Source organism: Pezoporus flaviventris, unplaced genomic scaffold (assembly GCF_033815535.1).
Source record: "Pezoporus flaviventris isolate CSIRO_AGI_PZ_B2104156 unplaced genomic scaffold, CSIRO_AGI_Pfla_v1 ptg000006l, whole genome shotgun sequence".
In the NCBI taxonomy this organism is placed as follows: domain Eukaryota; kingdom Metazoa; phylum Chordata; class Aves; order Psittaciformes; family Psittacidae; genus Pezoporus; species Pezoporus flaviventris.
Genome location: NW_026892554.1, coordinates 14368068 through 14382188, shown reverse-complemented (window position 1 = coordinate 14382188; position 14121 = coordinate 14368068). Strand labels below are relative to the sequence as shown.

The 14121-nt window shown below is 42.7% G+C and overlaps 1 protein-coding gene across 1 annotated transcript; it reads left to right on the top strand.

The window, feature by feature from the left end:
• Nucleotides 1–5773: 5773 nt before the first annotated feature.
• On the top strand, nt 5774–13494 carry MNS1 (meiosis specific nuclear structural 1). Its single transcript, XM_061447029.1, has 10 exons — nt 5774–5845; nt 5927–6058; nt 6229–6356; nt 7243–7345; nt 8167–8396; nt 9124–9340; nt 9419–9526; nt 10108–10365; nt 11277–11402; nt 13205–13494. The coding sequence occupies exons 1-10, from the start codon at nt 5843–5845 to the stop codon at nt 13301–13303; spliced, it is 1404 nt and encodes a 467-aa protein (XP_061303013.1). The 5' UTR covers nt 5774–5842; the 3' UTR covers nt 13304–13494.
• Nucleotides 13495–14121: the final 627 nt, after the last annotated feature.

Genomic DNA, 14121 nt, shown 5'->3' with positions numbered 1-14121 from the left:
TGAAAGGGGTTCTGCTTTCTTTTAAGTATGTTTCTTAGTGTTCTCTTTTGCACTCAAGTTAGAAGATATACTTGCGCTTGGAGCTGATGCTTCGGGGAAGAGGCAGTCCAGAAAGCATATGCCATCTCACCCTTCACTTAGTGCATACTTTTTTATGCTGCTACAGGAAGAAAAGTAGTAAATCTTAGTACTTAACAGTTCTGTCTCAATATCTTGTTTGGCCTTGGAAATCATGAATCTTCCTTCCAAAGGTGTACGTTCTCATAGCATTGCATACAAAATACTGAAACGGAAACCACAACCTTATCAAATGCTTACATGACATCCAAAATCAGCTGAGGGGAGGATGATCACTGGGTTAGAGGCAGTGACGGGTTTCCCTCTGAGATGCTCCCTTCTGCCCATTCATTTGGGCACTTCGGCACATGAGCTCATTGCAGCCTGGTTACTCAAATGCCTCCTCTAAACCCTGCAGAGGAAAGACAAGGAAAGGATAGAGATGGAAAAATGTAAGTCTGGTATTTAATCTTTCTGCTTCCAAATGAAAAGCTACAGATGGAACTTGTTGTCTTGAGGGGCACTTTGTGACAAATAAATTGGAGCTCACATGTAAAAAACTGATTAAACAGAGAACTTTCTTGAAAAGCTTTTACAAACAGAACCTTCATACCCATAAACATTAAATTCTCAACTAAAAATCATCACTGTTAATTCTCTTAAGACAAAACTCAGTCCTTTTGCTTGAACCTATGTTCTCTATTCTTTTTTCACTGGGGACAGGAGTTTGGTTAAGACAGGTAAGTGGGTAAAGATCTCAAAGCACAAACCAGAGGTGTTATTGTAGCAGTGGTTTTACAACATTCTTTACATAGAAGAACTATATTTGCTCTGCCCAGAATATTTGCTTAAAAAAAGAAAGAAAAAAAAAAAGAAGATACCAGGTGAAGCTGAAAGCCTGGTAATTGCAACTTGTATTCTCCTGAGTGTTTGCTACTTGGATTAAAAAGAGCATGGTGGACATGGCTCTCTAATTGTTCTTTAATCACTGAATGCTAGTAAAGCTGTGCCAAATGCACAGGACAAATGCCCTGTTCCATAACCCAAACAGATCTACTGGCCAGGCAGCCAGTTGGCAAGAAAGCTCAGACTTTGCTGTGTGCTATAAAAGCTCATTTCCCAGCTCACTGAATGGATGTTGGATGTTGTACAAAACCTGGCTGATGTTCATGCTGTAACTGCTGCCTTTTTTTCAGGTTACTTACAAGAAGCAATTCAACTGCAGTATAAAGTAGGGAAATAATAAGAAACTATAGAATACACAGGACACTTAAAAACTACTAAATAATGTTGGTTGATGGGAGAGATGCAGAAAACCACCAACTTGGTATTGGTTGGAGTAATAAGAATGGAATAGAAACGGCAGAGAAACAGAAGAACCCAAAGAAAATAGGAAAGAAAGAGTCAGAGAGCCTCAGGCAGGCTCCCATCTTGACCCTGAACAAATCCTGGAAGGCTGAAAGCTGGCTGGAGAGAAAGACTTGAAAATGAGTGACAAAACAGTGTCCTAATCCCCTGCTTCTGTTTTACAGTATCAAACAAGTTTGGGCTGCATGTTTCAAGAAGCACTTAGTTTCTTGGCATTGCTAATGTGGAAACAAAGAAATGACGAGGATTGTGTAGAGGTAAGAGACTGGGATGAAAAATGATTTTGTCAACACATAAGCCTGGAAGGAACTGTCTAATCTTTCTGCCTACAAAGAAGTTGAATCTGGTGTAGCTGCACTACACTGCAATTTTTATCTTTTAACATGCTTTCTACAGACTACTTAAGGACTCTGTTTTGGTGTTATCCCGCCTTTTAACTACAGTAACTATTATTTTATGTCCAAGCAGCAAAAATACCTTCTGTGAGAACCACTGGAGAGTAAGATCACTGTGGTGTAAAATTCATCTGTGGTCTTTGGAACTTATGTATTCAGTTGTTAAAAACCATGTGTCTCCTCAGGGGAGCAGGTGGGTGCTTTATAAACCTGAATGCATCAGTAATAAATACTATCAGGAAATGTTGAGAACGCTGTTTACAGAGGAATACATGAGTACAAAGCTGTGGATAGAAATGCATTCCAGTAGTTTGTCATGTCAGCCTTTAGACACACAGGTCACAGCTTTTACTCGTCACCGGAAGGAATGAGCAGAGGTGAAAGACCAAAAACCAGACCATGCTGCCCCTGAAAAGGACTGATTTCTGTTCACATCCTTGCACAAACATCCTTTCTGGCCAGAGACACTGTTTAATCTTTGGAAACTTAGTACTACAGCTAAATAGTCATTAAACCATGTTTTTCTCATTAGGAACAGCTGTATTTTTGTTTAACGCATTTGAAGCACTATTTTTGTTCCTTGTAGTATTTTTGTTTACAGTCCATAATGTCATAAGTAAAAGATCTCTGCTGCTGCCATGGGACATGTTTTTTTCCCTGCTGCTGCAGGATAATTAAAAAAAAAAACAATAAACAAGTTAGTGCTAAGATTTTCTTGACAGTGATAGCCCCTTAGCTGCTTAAATCTGCTATCCCATCCATCACTGATCTCAAGCAAAGCAAGCATTAGTTTCTCTGTGGCTTATCTAGGTCTTTAGTAGATCAATAGCACAGCTCAGATGTTTCAGACTCTTCCCTGTTAGTTCACATTTATCTTTTCATCCAAAGAAGGTAAATTACCTCACAGAGAAGCTGTGTTATCCCCAGTAGCAGTTTATAATGTTGCAAAATCAGCATGACCTACATATCTTATCTCAGCTGGAATGCATTTGTCACTGTCTCATGTTATGATCATCTGGTAAAACGCCCTAGAAAAGAGGTAAACCTGCAAAATAGCTTCACCATTTTCATTTAATGACCTTTTCTACTGTGTGCTCCTGTACCACCTTCTATTTAAACTGCTTAAGTAACGGGAAGGTTATTTTTCCCTTTAATGCTCCATTTAATCACTTTTATTATTAGCAAAACTGTTCATTCCTCGGCAGTCTTCACTTCTGCTGTCATACGTGGATCTGTATGTGGTGATATTTGAGTCTGAGAACTGAAATATTTATCAAAATCCTATGTTAACCCCGAGAAAGGACTGCTGAGTTTAATCCTACATTTGTACAGTTGGGTGCTGGTTACCTGAAGCTTGTCAGGACCTGGGAGTGTTTAATGCTGTTGGGAAAAAGGAATGAGAAGCAGGTCACCGACCACTAAGCTGTAACCATGCTGCTGCCAGAAGAAATGCTCTATGAAACAGGAGTTTGATAGCAATTATGCAGCTGGGACTCATTCCTTTCTAAACTATAGTGAAGTGAATATTTCATTATCTGTTATTCTGAAAACTTCATAAATCGTATTGTGGAAAGAAAGCTTAAACATAAACACACTTCTAAGGAGTCTGATCCAGTGGGTTGCAAGAACTACATTCTTATTCAAGTAAGCTGAACAACTCTGGACTGAACTCTGTTCTGCAAGTGTGAAATTCTTAGGTCTTTAACTGCAAAATTATCTGGTGCCATCAAGGAGGTCTGCTTTTTGACATGAAGAAAAGGTAGGTCTGCCTTCAACACACTGTTCGACTTCTTCCCAAATAGGAATGTACAAGGGGGAACCCTATGTGGAGCAGTGACCTGCTGTGATGGCACAGCTGGGAGGAATAGCAAGAGCAGATGCTTGCCCCTCAGGTGGAGGTAGATCTTGCAACGGAGGTGACCCTGCTGAGGAGAACAGGATGTGCTTGGAGGCACAGGACAGAGGCACTTGCCCAGGTGCACTACCCATGTGCCTGCACCCTCTAGGTTTGCAGATAACCTGGACAGGGGGGTGCAGCCAGTGCCTGGGGACCGCAGAGCACCCTCTGGGTGGTGTGGGGAGTGCACCAGGAACTAAGCTGGGCTCCTGCCGAAAGGCACAGTGTGAATCTGAGTGGCCAGTGGTCACAAACTAGAAATGGGGAAGTTCTGACTTGATGCAAGGAGTTAAAAAGTAGACAGTAAGACAGCCAAGCTTTAGGACAGGAGCCTGTAGCTCCTTGGGGAGGTCTCGAGATGGGACCAGCGGTTGTATCTGAAATGAAAGAAATCACTGTTTTCCATATTCAAGTGTTCAATGTAACAAAAGGAACAGGGCAAGGATATATTGGGTGTTTCTCTGGGGTTTCTGGAGCGTTTTTCTCTCCTTGCTCTCACCATCGAACACTGTACTTGCCTTCCTTTGGAAATCCGCACACACAGTACTGAGCTCTCCCTGTGGCTTAATTTATGTTCAGGAAAACAATCACGGCCTTAAAGGTGAAGAGTTTCTGAGCACAAACTGCCGTAACGTATTGAGGATAGAGTAATTCTCTGGTTGTTTTTTCTTTGCATTTTAAACACACTGCAGCTCCTCTGAGATGCATGGGAAAGAAAAGAACAATGAGGCGCCAAGACCTGGAAACATCAAAATATTTTTCCTTTGGGACCTGACTGGGTATTAGTGCTGTGTTTTGTCCATTCTGTGGATGCACTGCTCACAAACACTCTTTACGTGCAAATACAAGCCACCTCTTAATATCAAAAAATACCTTTGTGAATGGTTCATTTGTCTCTGATGTGTGTGTTTTCAAGCATTTTTACTCCCACCTTTTTGTCTGAGAGCCTTGCTGTCCTGGAGACTGAATCCAAGTATACTTCTGTTCTCATTTTAGAGTGCTGCTGTTCCCAACTGAGGACATCACGTGAGCAAGGATGAGATTTTTTGCACCTGACGGTTATTTGCTGTGATTTCCAGAGGTGAGGGGTCCTCATTCTGTTACTTTGTTGGCAAGAAAGAGAACTCCATTCATTTCCAGTGTGTTGTGTTAGCTCTTCACTGAGGAGTTGGGGCAGCAAATGTATCTTTTGTACCTTTATCCTTTCACCCCACGAGACCTCCAAGCCTTGAGTACTGGAAGTCAGTGCTAGCACAGTGCAGTTAAAAACTTCCTTCTTTCTAAGTAAGTCAGCCCCTCAGAATCACTGGGGGATACAGTATGCTTTTAGTTAAAGACATGGTCTCCTAGAGTTTACTCCCCCCAACAGCACTGTGGGAAAATCTTTGTCATGAAAAAAGCAAAAACCAGCTAAAGCTTCAGAAAGAATTTCACTCATTTGGGAGATTTTATAAAAGATTAAGAATCAGTTTAAAATAATGACTATTCTTATCTCATATACCTAGATATAGGCATATCTAATACAGAATTAGTAGAAACATGCAGACTTATTTTTACCCAGTTCTGAGAGGTGATGTTCTCTTAAGCTTTATTCATTTTATTTTATAAAGTAGGTTAACATTACTGAACTTTAAATACTGCTTTGATTAAGCTTATGTGTCTTTAATTTCACATCACTAGGCAGAAAGGAAAACAAGGGTGTGAAAAGCGGTAGAAGCGGTTGGGCAGGGTTTGGGGCTGGATCCCTCTGGGACCAGCGAAGGTCACCCACACCCACCTCCTGCATGCCGCTGGCTGCCGGTTTCTCCGCTGTGCGGTTGCCCCCGCCTGGTTGGGATCCAGCACAGCAGTTGTGAGGGACGGAAACACTGAACCGAACGCTGCCCGGTACGAGCCGCGGTTACCGGCGGGCGCAGGCGGAGCCCGCAGCCCCTCACCGCTTACCTCAGCCCCGCGGGCGGCCCCGCTCCCGCCGCGGCTCCGCCCACCCGGTATGCGTATGGCCGGCCTGCCTTTTCCACCAATCAGCGCTGCGCCCTTCCCGGAAGTTAAAACTGTTTCCCGCCCTTCCTCCCGGCCGCGTGGCTCGTTGCCATGACAGCGGCGGCGCTGGCGGGCGGCCGCCATGGTGGGTGTCGGGAGAGGGGATCCGGGCCTGGGGCAGCTCCTGTTCAGTGCGGGGTCAACCGCTCGGTCTTCTCCCCCGCAGGCGTTCGTGGGGCGGGATGCGGGGCGGGTGGAGGCCTCGATAGACGCGGAGGAGCGGAGCGGGCGGCGGCGGGCTGTCAGGCTGTGGGCGGCGCTGGAGCAGGAGCGGCGGATGGAGGAGGCCGTGCGGCAGGTGAGGGGGACCGGGGCGCTGGGGTCGGCGCTCGGCGGAGGGCAGAGAGAGGTGGCGCCGCTGCCCTGGCAGGTCGCTTTCCGGCTGCGCAGTCCTGCAGTTTGCCTGCTTCTAGCTGTGGGTGCAGCTGCGGGGGGAGAGACGTTACGGGGTCTGTTCGTTCTGGTCAGGCTGAAGAGAGCAAAGCCCGGCGGGAGCTGCAGCTGGAGCAGGAGGAGAGGCAGGCGGCAGAGCTGGCGAGGTTGAACCACGAGAAACTTAAAGATGAGAGGATGAGGCAACAAATAAGACAGAACAGGTAACGCTTTACGGAGCTCAGTACTTTATTTAACTAGCTGCTGCTGTAAATCATTCTCAACGCTGAAAAGTGTGCTTACGGAAGTATGCAGCCTGTCGTGTACCTCCTGCTTGCTTTCTATTTCTGTTGATTGCATTTTGACTGAGCCTTAGATGCAGTGAGATTGTAGGACGGGATCTTTTCAAGCAACAGAGGCAGTTCTAGTGTGCTCCAATCAGATGCGTAACTTATTTTTTACAATAGGCTTTAACTTCCTGAATTTGTGCAATAGAGAAGTTCATAACTGGAAAAAGAAAACTGGAAAAAAGGTTGATTTTGAGTGGTGTTTGGGAGGAGGCTGTGGCCAGACCCGTGGCTGCAAATGCCAGAGAGGTGTCAGAGGAGAGCAATGGAGACAAATGTGGGACAGAGGAAGACTGGGAGGTGTGACAGGGGAGGTGTGACAAAGCTGCGCCCTCAGTGGGGTGAGACACGCTGGAAGTTGTAACAGAAGCACAAAATGAATTTGAGGTGGGAGGAAAAGTTATTTTAAGAGTAAGGTTTGATAAGTTAATTTAAAGCAAATTTTGTCAGTAAAGATTGTTATAAATGTTTTGAATATGTTTATGTATATACTTAAAGTTACACATTTCTGTAAGTATGCATATTCATGGCATGCATGTATTTATGTAGTTAGATGTAAAGTATGCCCAACTATTGACAGCATATGTAGAAATACAGATAACTCTTGTTTTAAAACAAGTGTTCTTTTTGTGCTTTTACTAGAGCAGTATTTTTGCCTGAAAAATACTTTTTTAAATTGTGTTTAGGCAGTGATGGAAAATCCATTTTTTCCTATAGGTACTTCCTTGTAACAGGATAAATGTCTTATCTCTTGTCTCCCCAGTCTTGAACTTCGGGAGCTGGACAAGAAGCTGAAATTCGCTTACATGAACAAGGAGCGAGCCACACAGATCGCTGAGAAGGCAGCTCTGCAGTATGAGAACATGGTAATAAGTTGCACCCGAGTGCAGAGGCTCATTGTAGGGATAGTGCTGAGCACCCTTCCTTTGCCACTGAACTTGCTATTTAAAACAGTGTTCAATGTGGGTGGGTTGAAAATGGGAGTTGCATTAATGAAGGACTAATTATCTATCAATAACCAGCTATAGAAAAGGTTTGCTTTGTTATGCAATCAAAGTAGCAGGATAAAGCTGTGTGAATGGAGAGAGTTTTCATTTTAGGCTTTGTAATATTTATCCAAATTAAAACTGTGGCACAGCATGTAGAGCAAATACTTATTGTAGTGAGTCATTACCTCAGAAGCAGCTTGTTGAAAATGTTGTTACTACATATCTATCTGAACAACTTCAGAGAGAACTGTGAACTTGTATTTATGTGTAGAATAACTCTGGTGAATCAGGCAGATGATTCTGATTCCAAGAATGTTTTATACACAATTCAGTTTATGCAGATTGCACTAAAGACAGGAGTTGACTGAGGATGTTCTGTGGCGTTAACCCACATCCAGTCATTAAGCTGATCATAGTTTTGCTTGTGCTGAATGCTCTGCTTGGTCTTTGTTCAACACGCAGCTTCCTTAAAGTATTATTAGTTTCTTTAAGTTGTTTAGGTATTGAGGGTTCTCTTCAAGGGTTCTGCTTACTGAATTAAGCTTTTAGGCATGTTCAGCACTGCATTTATAGACTGAGGTGGAAAACATTCCCTTTTCTGTAGTGCTGTGTAATTCCTTTTTATATGGTGTGTGTTTTCCTAACAAGTGGTATTAGTGGGAGTAAAAAGGAATCTTGCACTGCTTTTCTCCCTATAGATACGTGAGGGTGAAATAGCTCAAAAGATGAAGGAAGAGCACGAAAGGGCAATAAGAGAAGAAAGTACTGCAGAACTGAGGCGAAAGGAGGAGAAAATAACATATCACAGAGAACTGGAGAAACAGGTTGAGGAACAAGAGAGGAAGAAGCAGGATGCTTATGAACAGTTTCTAAGAGAGAAACTCATGATTGATGAAATTTTAAGAAAGATCAAGGAGGAAGATCAAATGTTAGTTACTTTTAATTCTTATTATTTATTAATTTGAAGCAAAACAATTCATGTACTTCTGTGTAGAAAACTAATTCTTATACATTTATTTCATAGACTAAGGCCCATTTTAGTTTTTCTTGGTCACATTTTACTAACAAGAGACTGACTTGTTGGATTTTGCTGTATAAACCTCAGAATGTTCCAGCCAGTCTCGCATCCTTGTTCCCCAAACACGAAAATCCAGCTGATTTCAAGGCGTGCTTCCACTGGGCCCACTGTGCTGGAAATGGCTGCGTGTCACTGATTTCTGCCTTGCCTCCTGTCCCTGCCTCTGTGAGAGATGTTGTGTGCCCGTCTTACGGACAGGGAGAGGAAAGGAGGTTCCTGAGGGCAGGATGGTAGTGTCTCTGTGGTGGGGTAGCATTTAGTATAGAAAAAAAAGTGTAGGAGATGCTGGTGCCATTAGGCTATTGGGCTTCCTCCTGGCTTTGATTTGTCACAGTGTGTATGAAATGCAGTAGTAGTGAGTACCCGTATGTGCAGTCTGTCCTCCTGAAGAAGGGGGTTAGACATGAGATTCCTTTTTTGGGGCAATTCATAAATAAGTATGTTCAATTTAGGTATGTAAATGGATATGGAGAATCACTAAATCTTAGTCTCTGGAATGTTGTTAGCGATGAGCATATGGTCTGTTTAACATGACTCTGCATCATGTTAAATAAACATTTTTTTCCATCTTCTACAGGGAAAAACAACTGAAGTTAGCTAAAATGAGAGAAACTCAGGCACATATTGAAGAATATAAAAAAGATCAAGCTATCTGGGCGAGAAGGAAACAGGAAGAGATGGAAGAAGAAAATAGGAAAATTATGGAATTTGCCAACATTCGGCAACAAAGAGAAGAAGACTGGATTGCTAAAGTTCGAGATGCTGAGGAGAGAAAACAAAGAGTTCAAAGCATGGTACAAAAATTTAAATCGGAGAAATAAGATTCTTGTACATTTTTGTCTTTATTCAGAAATCTTTCCTTCTTGTGATAGATTGCCCAGAACCTGGAAAAAGAACAACAGAAGCGTGAAGAACTAGAACAAATCCTCCAAGAGCTGTATCTGGAAGAACAAGCGGAGGCGGAAAGGAAGAAGGAGATGGTAAGTGCTGGCAGGTAGGTGAAGCAGAACCTGTGCAGTGGGGAGGAAGGGGAATATTTCACTTTTACTGGGCTTCTGCAGATACACAGATATTGTCGTGCTTGTCAGATACCAGGTTTTTTAATATGCTGTATGTATGTTAATGTGTACCTGTGCATAAACTGTTAACAGAAAATGCAAGTGGAGAGCGGATTATTGCAGCTTTGCTGTAATTCCTTCAGAACATTCAGGCTAATGGAACTGGTCTGGATGAAACTTCTATAAAATGAAGATAGTGGCTATGCAGGAAAACATGTAGTTTATGGAACTCTTGTAGCTATGGGCAGACAAGTCTAAACAGACCAGATACAAAATGTAAAGAGAAAATGAAAACTTTGAATCGCTGATCTAGAAGATATTTAATAAAGTGAATGCAAGGGCAGTATTTTACATCCCTTTGCTTCTTCTGACATCTTTGTGATGGAGCAGCCCTCCTTCAGCTTTTGCACATGTCATTGGAGTTGTGATGCTTTACGAACATTGAGTAAGAGTTTCCCGAAGTACGTTCAGTAGCAGAGCCTTTGATTACATTTCATTTACAGGCAGAAACAGAAAAGAGACTAAGGCAGCGCCTAGACTTACGGCAAGCATACGAAGAGCAGTTGGCTCTGAAGGCAGCTGTGCGACAAGCTATGCAAGAAGAGGAACAAGCCTTCAGACAACAGATGTTGGCCAAGTTGGCAGAGGATGATCGCCTTGACCAGCTGAATGCTCAGAAACGAAGAATGAAACAGCTTGAACACGGAAGGGCTGTGGAAAAACTGATTCAAGACCGTCGCCAACAGTTTGTTGCAGATAAAGTAAGAGTTTTCATGTTCGCCTTAGGTTGGAGCCAAAGGGTTTCAATGAGGACACTCCTGCTATCTGAAGCGACAAGGCTGTTGTTACTAGGGAAAGGTGACAGGGGACTTGCAGAGAAATGTGCAGGGGAAGCAGGCTTTTGTTTTGGTTTGCTGACAAGTGCAAAAAGGCTTCTTCAAGCTAACATTTTCTTGTAGCTCAAGTCAACAACATCCCTAAAGCCCTGAATACTTGACATGCTCTGCAAATCCCTCCTCAGGAGCCATGGGGTCAGCGGCACAACTACTACAGTACTAATACTGTACTACACTGATAATGATGCATGAAAAGGGGCAGTCCCAGCCTTGGCTTTAGGTTAAGTCTCTTGAATTATCATCTGAGGAGGAAAAGCATAAATTGAAAACAAGTCACAGAATCCTCTGCTGTGGTTTTTGCACCCATTTGTAGGGTATAAGCCCCATGTGCAGTGTGAATTGCGATTTCTACTTAATCAGCATGAGACTGCGTGCCTGTTTCTCCTTTTCTTGGATTAGCACAGAAGGGCAGGAACAGCCTAACTTGTCTGAGAGCCAGGAAGGAACCAAAATTTAACTACCTCGAAAAGGGCTTCCAGTATTGAGACTCCATGCTTACCCAGCAGACCAGCCCTGTGTCTTGCCATGCAGTCTTCTCTTTTCTCTGACATTTTTTTCTCATTACCAAATCCATATTGTTTAAACAGTGCTTTGGGGTTTTTTACATAAACTTTTCCACCCTTTCCAAATTAATTTCCCATGACCAGGAGTTAGTAAGTGGAAGTTCAGAATTTACTCCACTAAAAAACTTTTCTCTTTATACTGTGGTGGATATGGGTGGAAGCAAATGTTCAGAGAGCTGAAACTGCACTGTTACGACAACTTCTTTACTGTAGGAGCGGGAACTTGAAGAAAGACAGCTGGAGGCGAAGAGAGAAGAGAAGTTCCAGGCAATTGTTGAAGAAGAGAGACAGAAACTCTTGAAGGAGCATGCATCTAAATTACTGGGTTATCTTCCTCCAGTAAGTGAATTGTATTTTTGGTGCTTTAAATGTTTGCCCTGTTTAAGGTGAAGCTGCAGAGCTGTGAATTCGTGGAGTCGGTGGGTGTCCTTTATTGTGTCAGCTCTCCTGAGTTCACCCTTTCCTTTTTCTTTTCTCTTTTCTTTTCTTTTCTTTTCTTTTCTTTTCTTTTCTTTTTTCTTTTCTTTTCTTTTTTCTTTTCTCTCCTCTCCTCTCCTCTCCTCTCCTCTCCTCTCCTCTCCTCTCCTCTCCTCTCCTCTCCTCTCCTCTCCTCTCCTCTCCTCTCCTCTCCTCTCCTCTCCTCTCCTCTCCTCTCCTCTCCTCTCCTCTCCTCTCCTCTCCTCTCCTCTCCTCTCCTCTCCTCTCCTCTCCTCTCCTCTCCTCTCCTCTCCTCTTTTTTCGAAGCAATTTACCAAACTACTCTTTCTGTACGAGGGGCTTTGGGCTCTACCGCAATGCGGATGCCTTGTACAGAGCTTGCTGAAAGCTCCTACAGTGTTTTGCATGTCCAGTTTTTGGAGTACGGCATGTAAGTTCTAGAGCAGGGCTCTGCTAGCTGGAAAGGGGTCTGCTGTATCTTAAACCCCATTTCCACCATGCTTCTCAGTTGAGGTCTGGGGAGCAAATTCTTATATTGTTGGCTTATCCTCTGAGTCTTCTGCTCCCAAAGGAACAAGGCATGGACTCTGCTGTGTTTCAAAGCTCACTGCATCCATCCATCCATGCGTTTGTTAGAGTTAAAAAGATGGAAGCAGTCACTGTAATAGGAGCTACAATTTATTTTGTATTAAACTTCATAATGGGAAGGATCACCTGGTGGGACACAAATGAACAAGGAGCTGCTGTAGGGATCTGGAAATGCATTTACATTTCTTACTCTTTAAAGAAATTCTTCAATACTGGAAAGCATTGTAAATGTAGTGGAGTGTAATTTTTATTCAAATATTAATACACTGATTTGGTCATGAATTTGTAAAATTCGAAGTGAATTATTTTCTAATGTAGATTTAGTAAAAGAGAACCCTAATTGACAATATTCTGGTATAGTTTTCTGGTTTGAATTTGTTGCCGTAGGAAGTCTTGGTGATGTCAGTGTCCAGGGCTCATGCCTGCTCCATGATATTGATGTTCTGCTTTGTTCTTTCCTCTGCTTCGACACTGTGCCTGTAGTGCTACATCATGTTACTTCGCTCAAAATGGTTAAATAGAAAAGTGCTAATTCTAAAGTCTCCAATATAAATGCAATTTGTAGTTTATTTTTTTCCTTAAGTGCTGCCTTAAGGGTGTTCTGTTTAGCCCTAAAATGAATTTAGAATTAGAAATCCCTATTTCCAGGTTCCCTTGCTCCCCTTCCCCAAAACATAGTTTCTGATGAAGTTGTTCAGCATCAGTTGTTCTTCAGAATGATGTCTTTCTACAGGCTAGTTCAGTACAACTAAAGGTGGAGACAGAGCCTTGCCCCAACCAGAGCCTCTCCTCTTGATTTCACTGTGCCGACTATGAACGCCTCTATAAGAGAATGCAGATGAATGTTGTCTTTTGCGCATTGCTCATGCTGGAATCTGTAAGCAGTTCTTGCCATCATTTGTGTGAAGAACAAAAGAGGCAGTTCTAGGTCAGCACCCAGCACACCCGTTTGAATTTAAACTTATCCGTGAAGTTTTGTGACAGTTCTCAGGGCTCTTTGTTTCAAAGGTGATCCCAGAACCAGGATACAAGCTACGGCACTCTCTTCCCTAGAAAATTTCAGATATCTCTCCGTGTTTTACCTTCCAACGTGTGTTTCTTTCCCCTTACTGCAGGGAATACTCAGAGATGAAGGTGACATCAGTATGCTTGGAGAGGATTTTAGACTGGCATATCAGAAAAGAAAAGGCAATGCACTTCCACAAGAGAGCTGAAACTTACCCCATCTCATCTCCGGGTTTGCCACTAGGTGTCACCGGATTTCTAATGAAAAATTCCATTTGCCGTTAACATTGAGGAACTCCTTTTTAACATCATAACAAGTCTCCATTTTAAGACTGGAGCTCTAAACTGACGAGCATTTAGCTCTGCATTTTCCATCAATAAACTGTTACAGAGTGCTCAATCAGTCTTAGTGCTGTAGCAATACTAAAAACGTTTTCTCCAGCAACTCTGCAGAAACCTAAGCTAGTGCAAATTCACATAAGGTTCTATTAATGCACTATTTCTGTTTGTAACTTAGAAGATTTATCTACACTGGTGTTATGCTATTAAAAAATGCTATTAAAATACTCATCTAGATGTAGCTACATCTCAGGGGGTGTATCTGAGTTAGTTGTTTCACTGTTAGGTCCTGTTACTTTGCTGGTAGGATCTACGCAGAGACATTTTTCCATTTTGAGGTCAGAACCACCGTTTATACCTTTCTTTCAGCGCATAAACCTACTGTTTATCTGGCATGTTCCTGTTTGGTTACTCTGAGGGAGGAATCTGCTAAAATAGCTGAGACTTGGCCAAAGCTCATTCAAGTAGCACCATCTTTTCTTGTTCCTGCGAATTAACGTTCACAGGATATTCTTAGCTCATCTACACTTAATTTTTTATCTAGTTCTTAATTATAATGATGACACAATGAAATCTTTTGCTTGCGGAGCACCTTGAACACTCCTGACTGCATCCCAAAGCAGCAGCTGCTGGCCAGGGAGAGATTTAAGATTTTCACTCAAGTGTCAGCTCTACAGAACAGGACTGC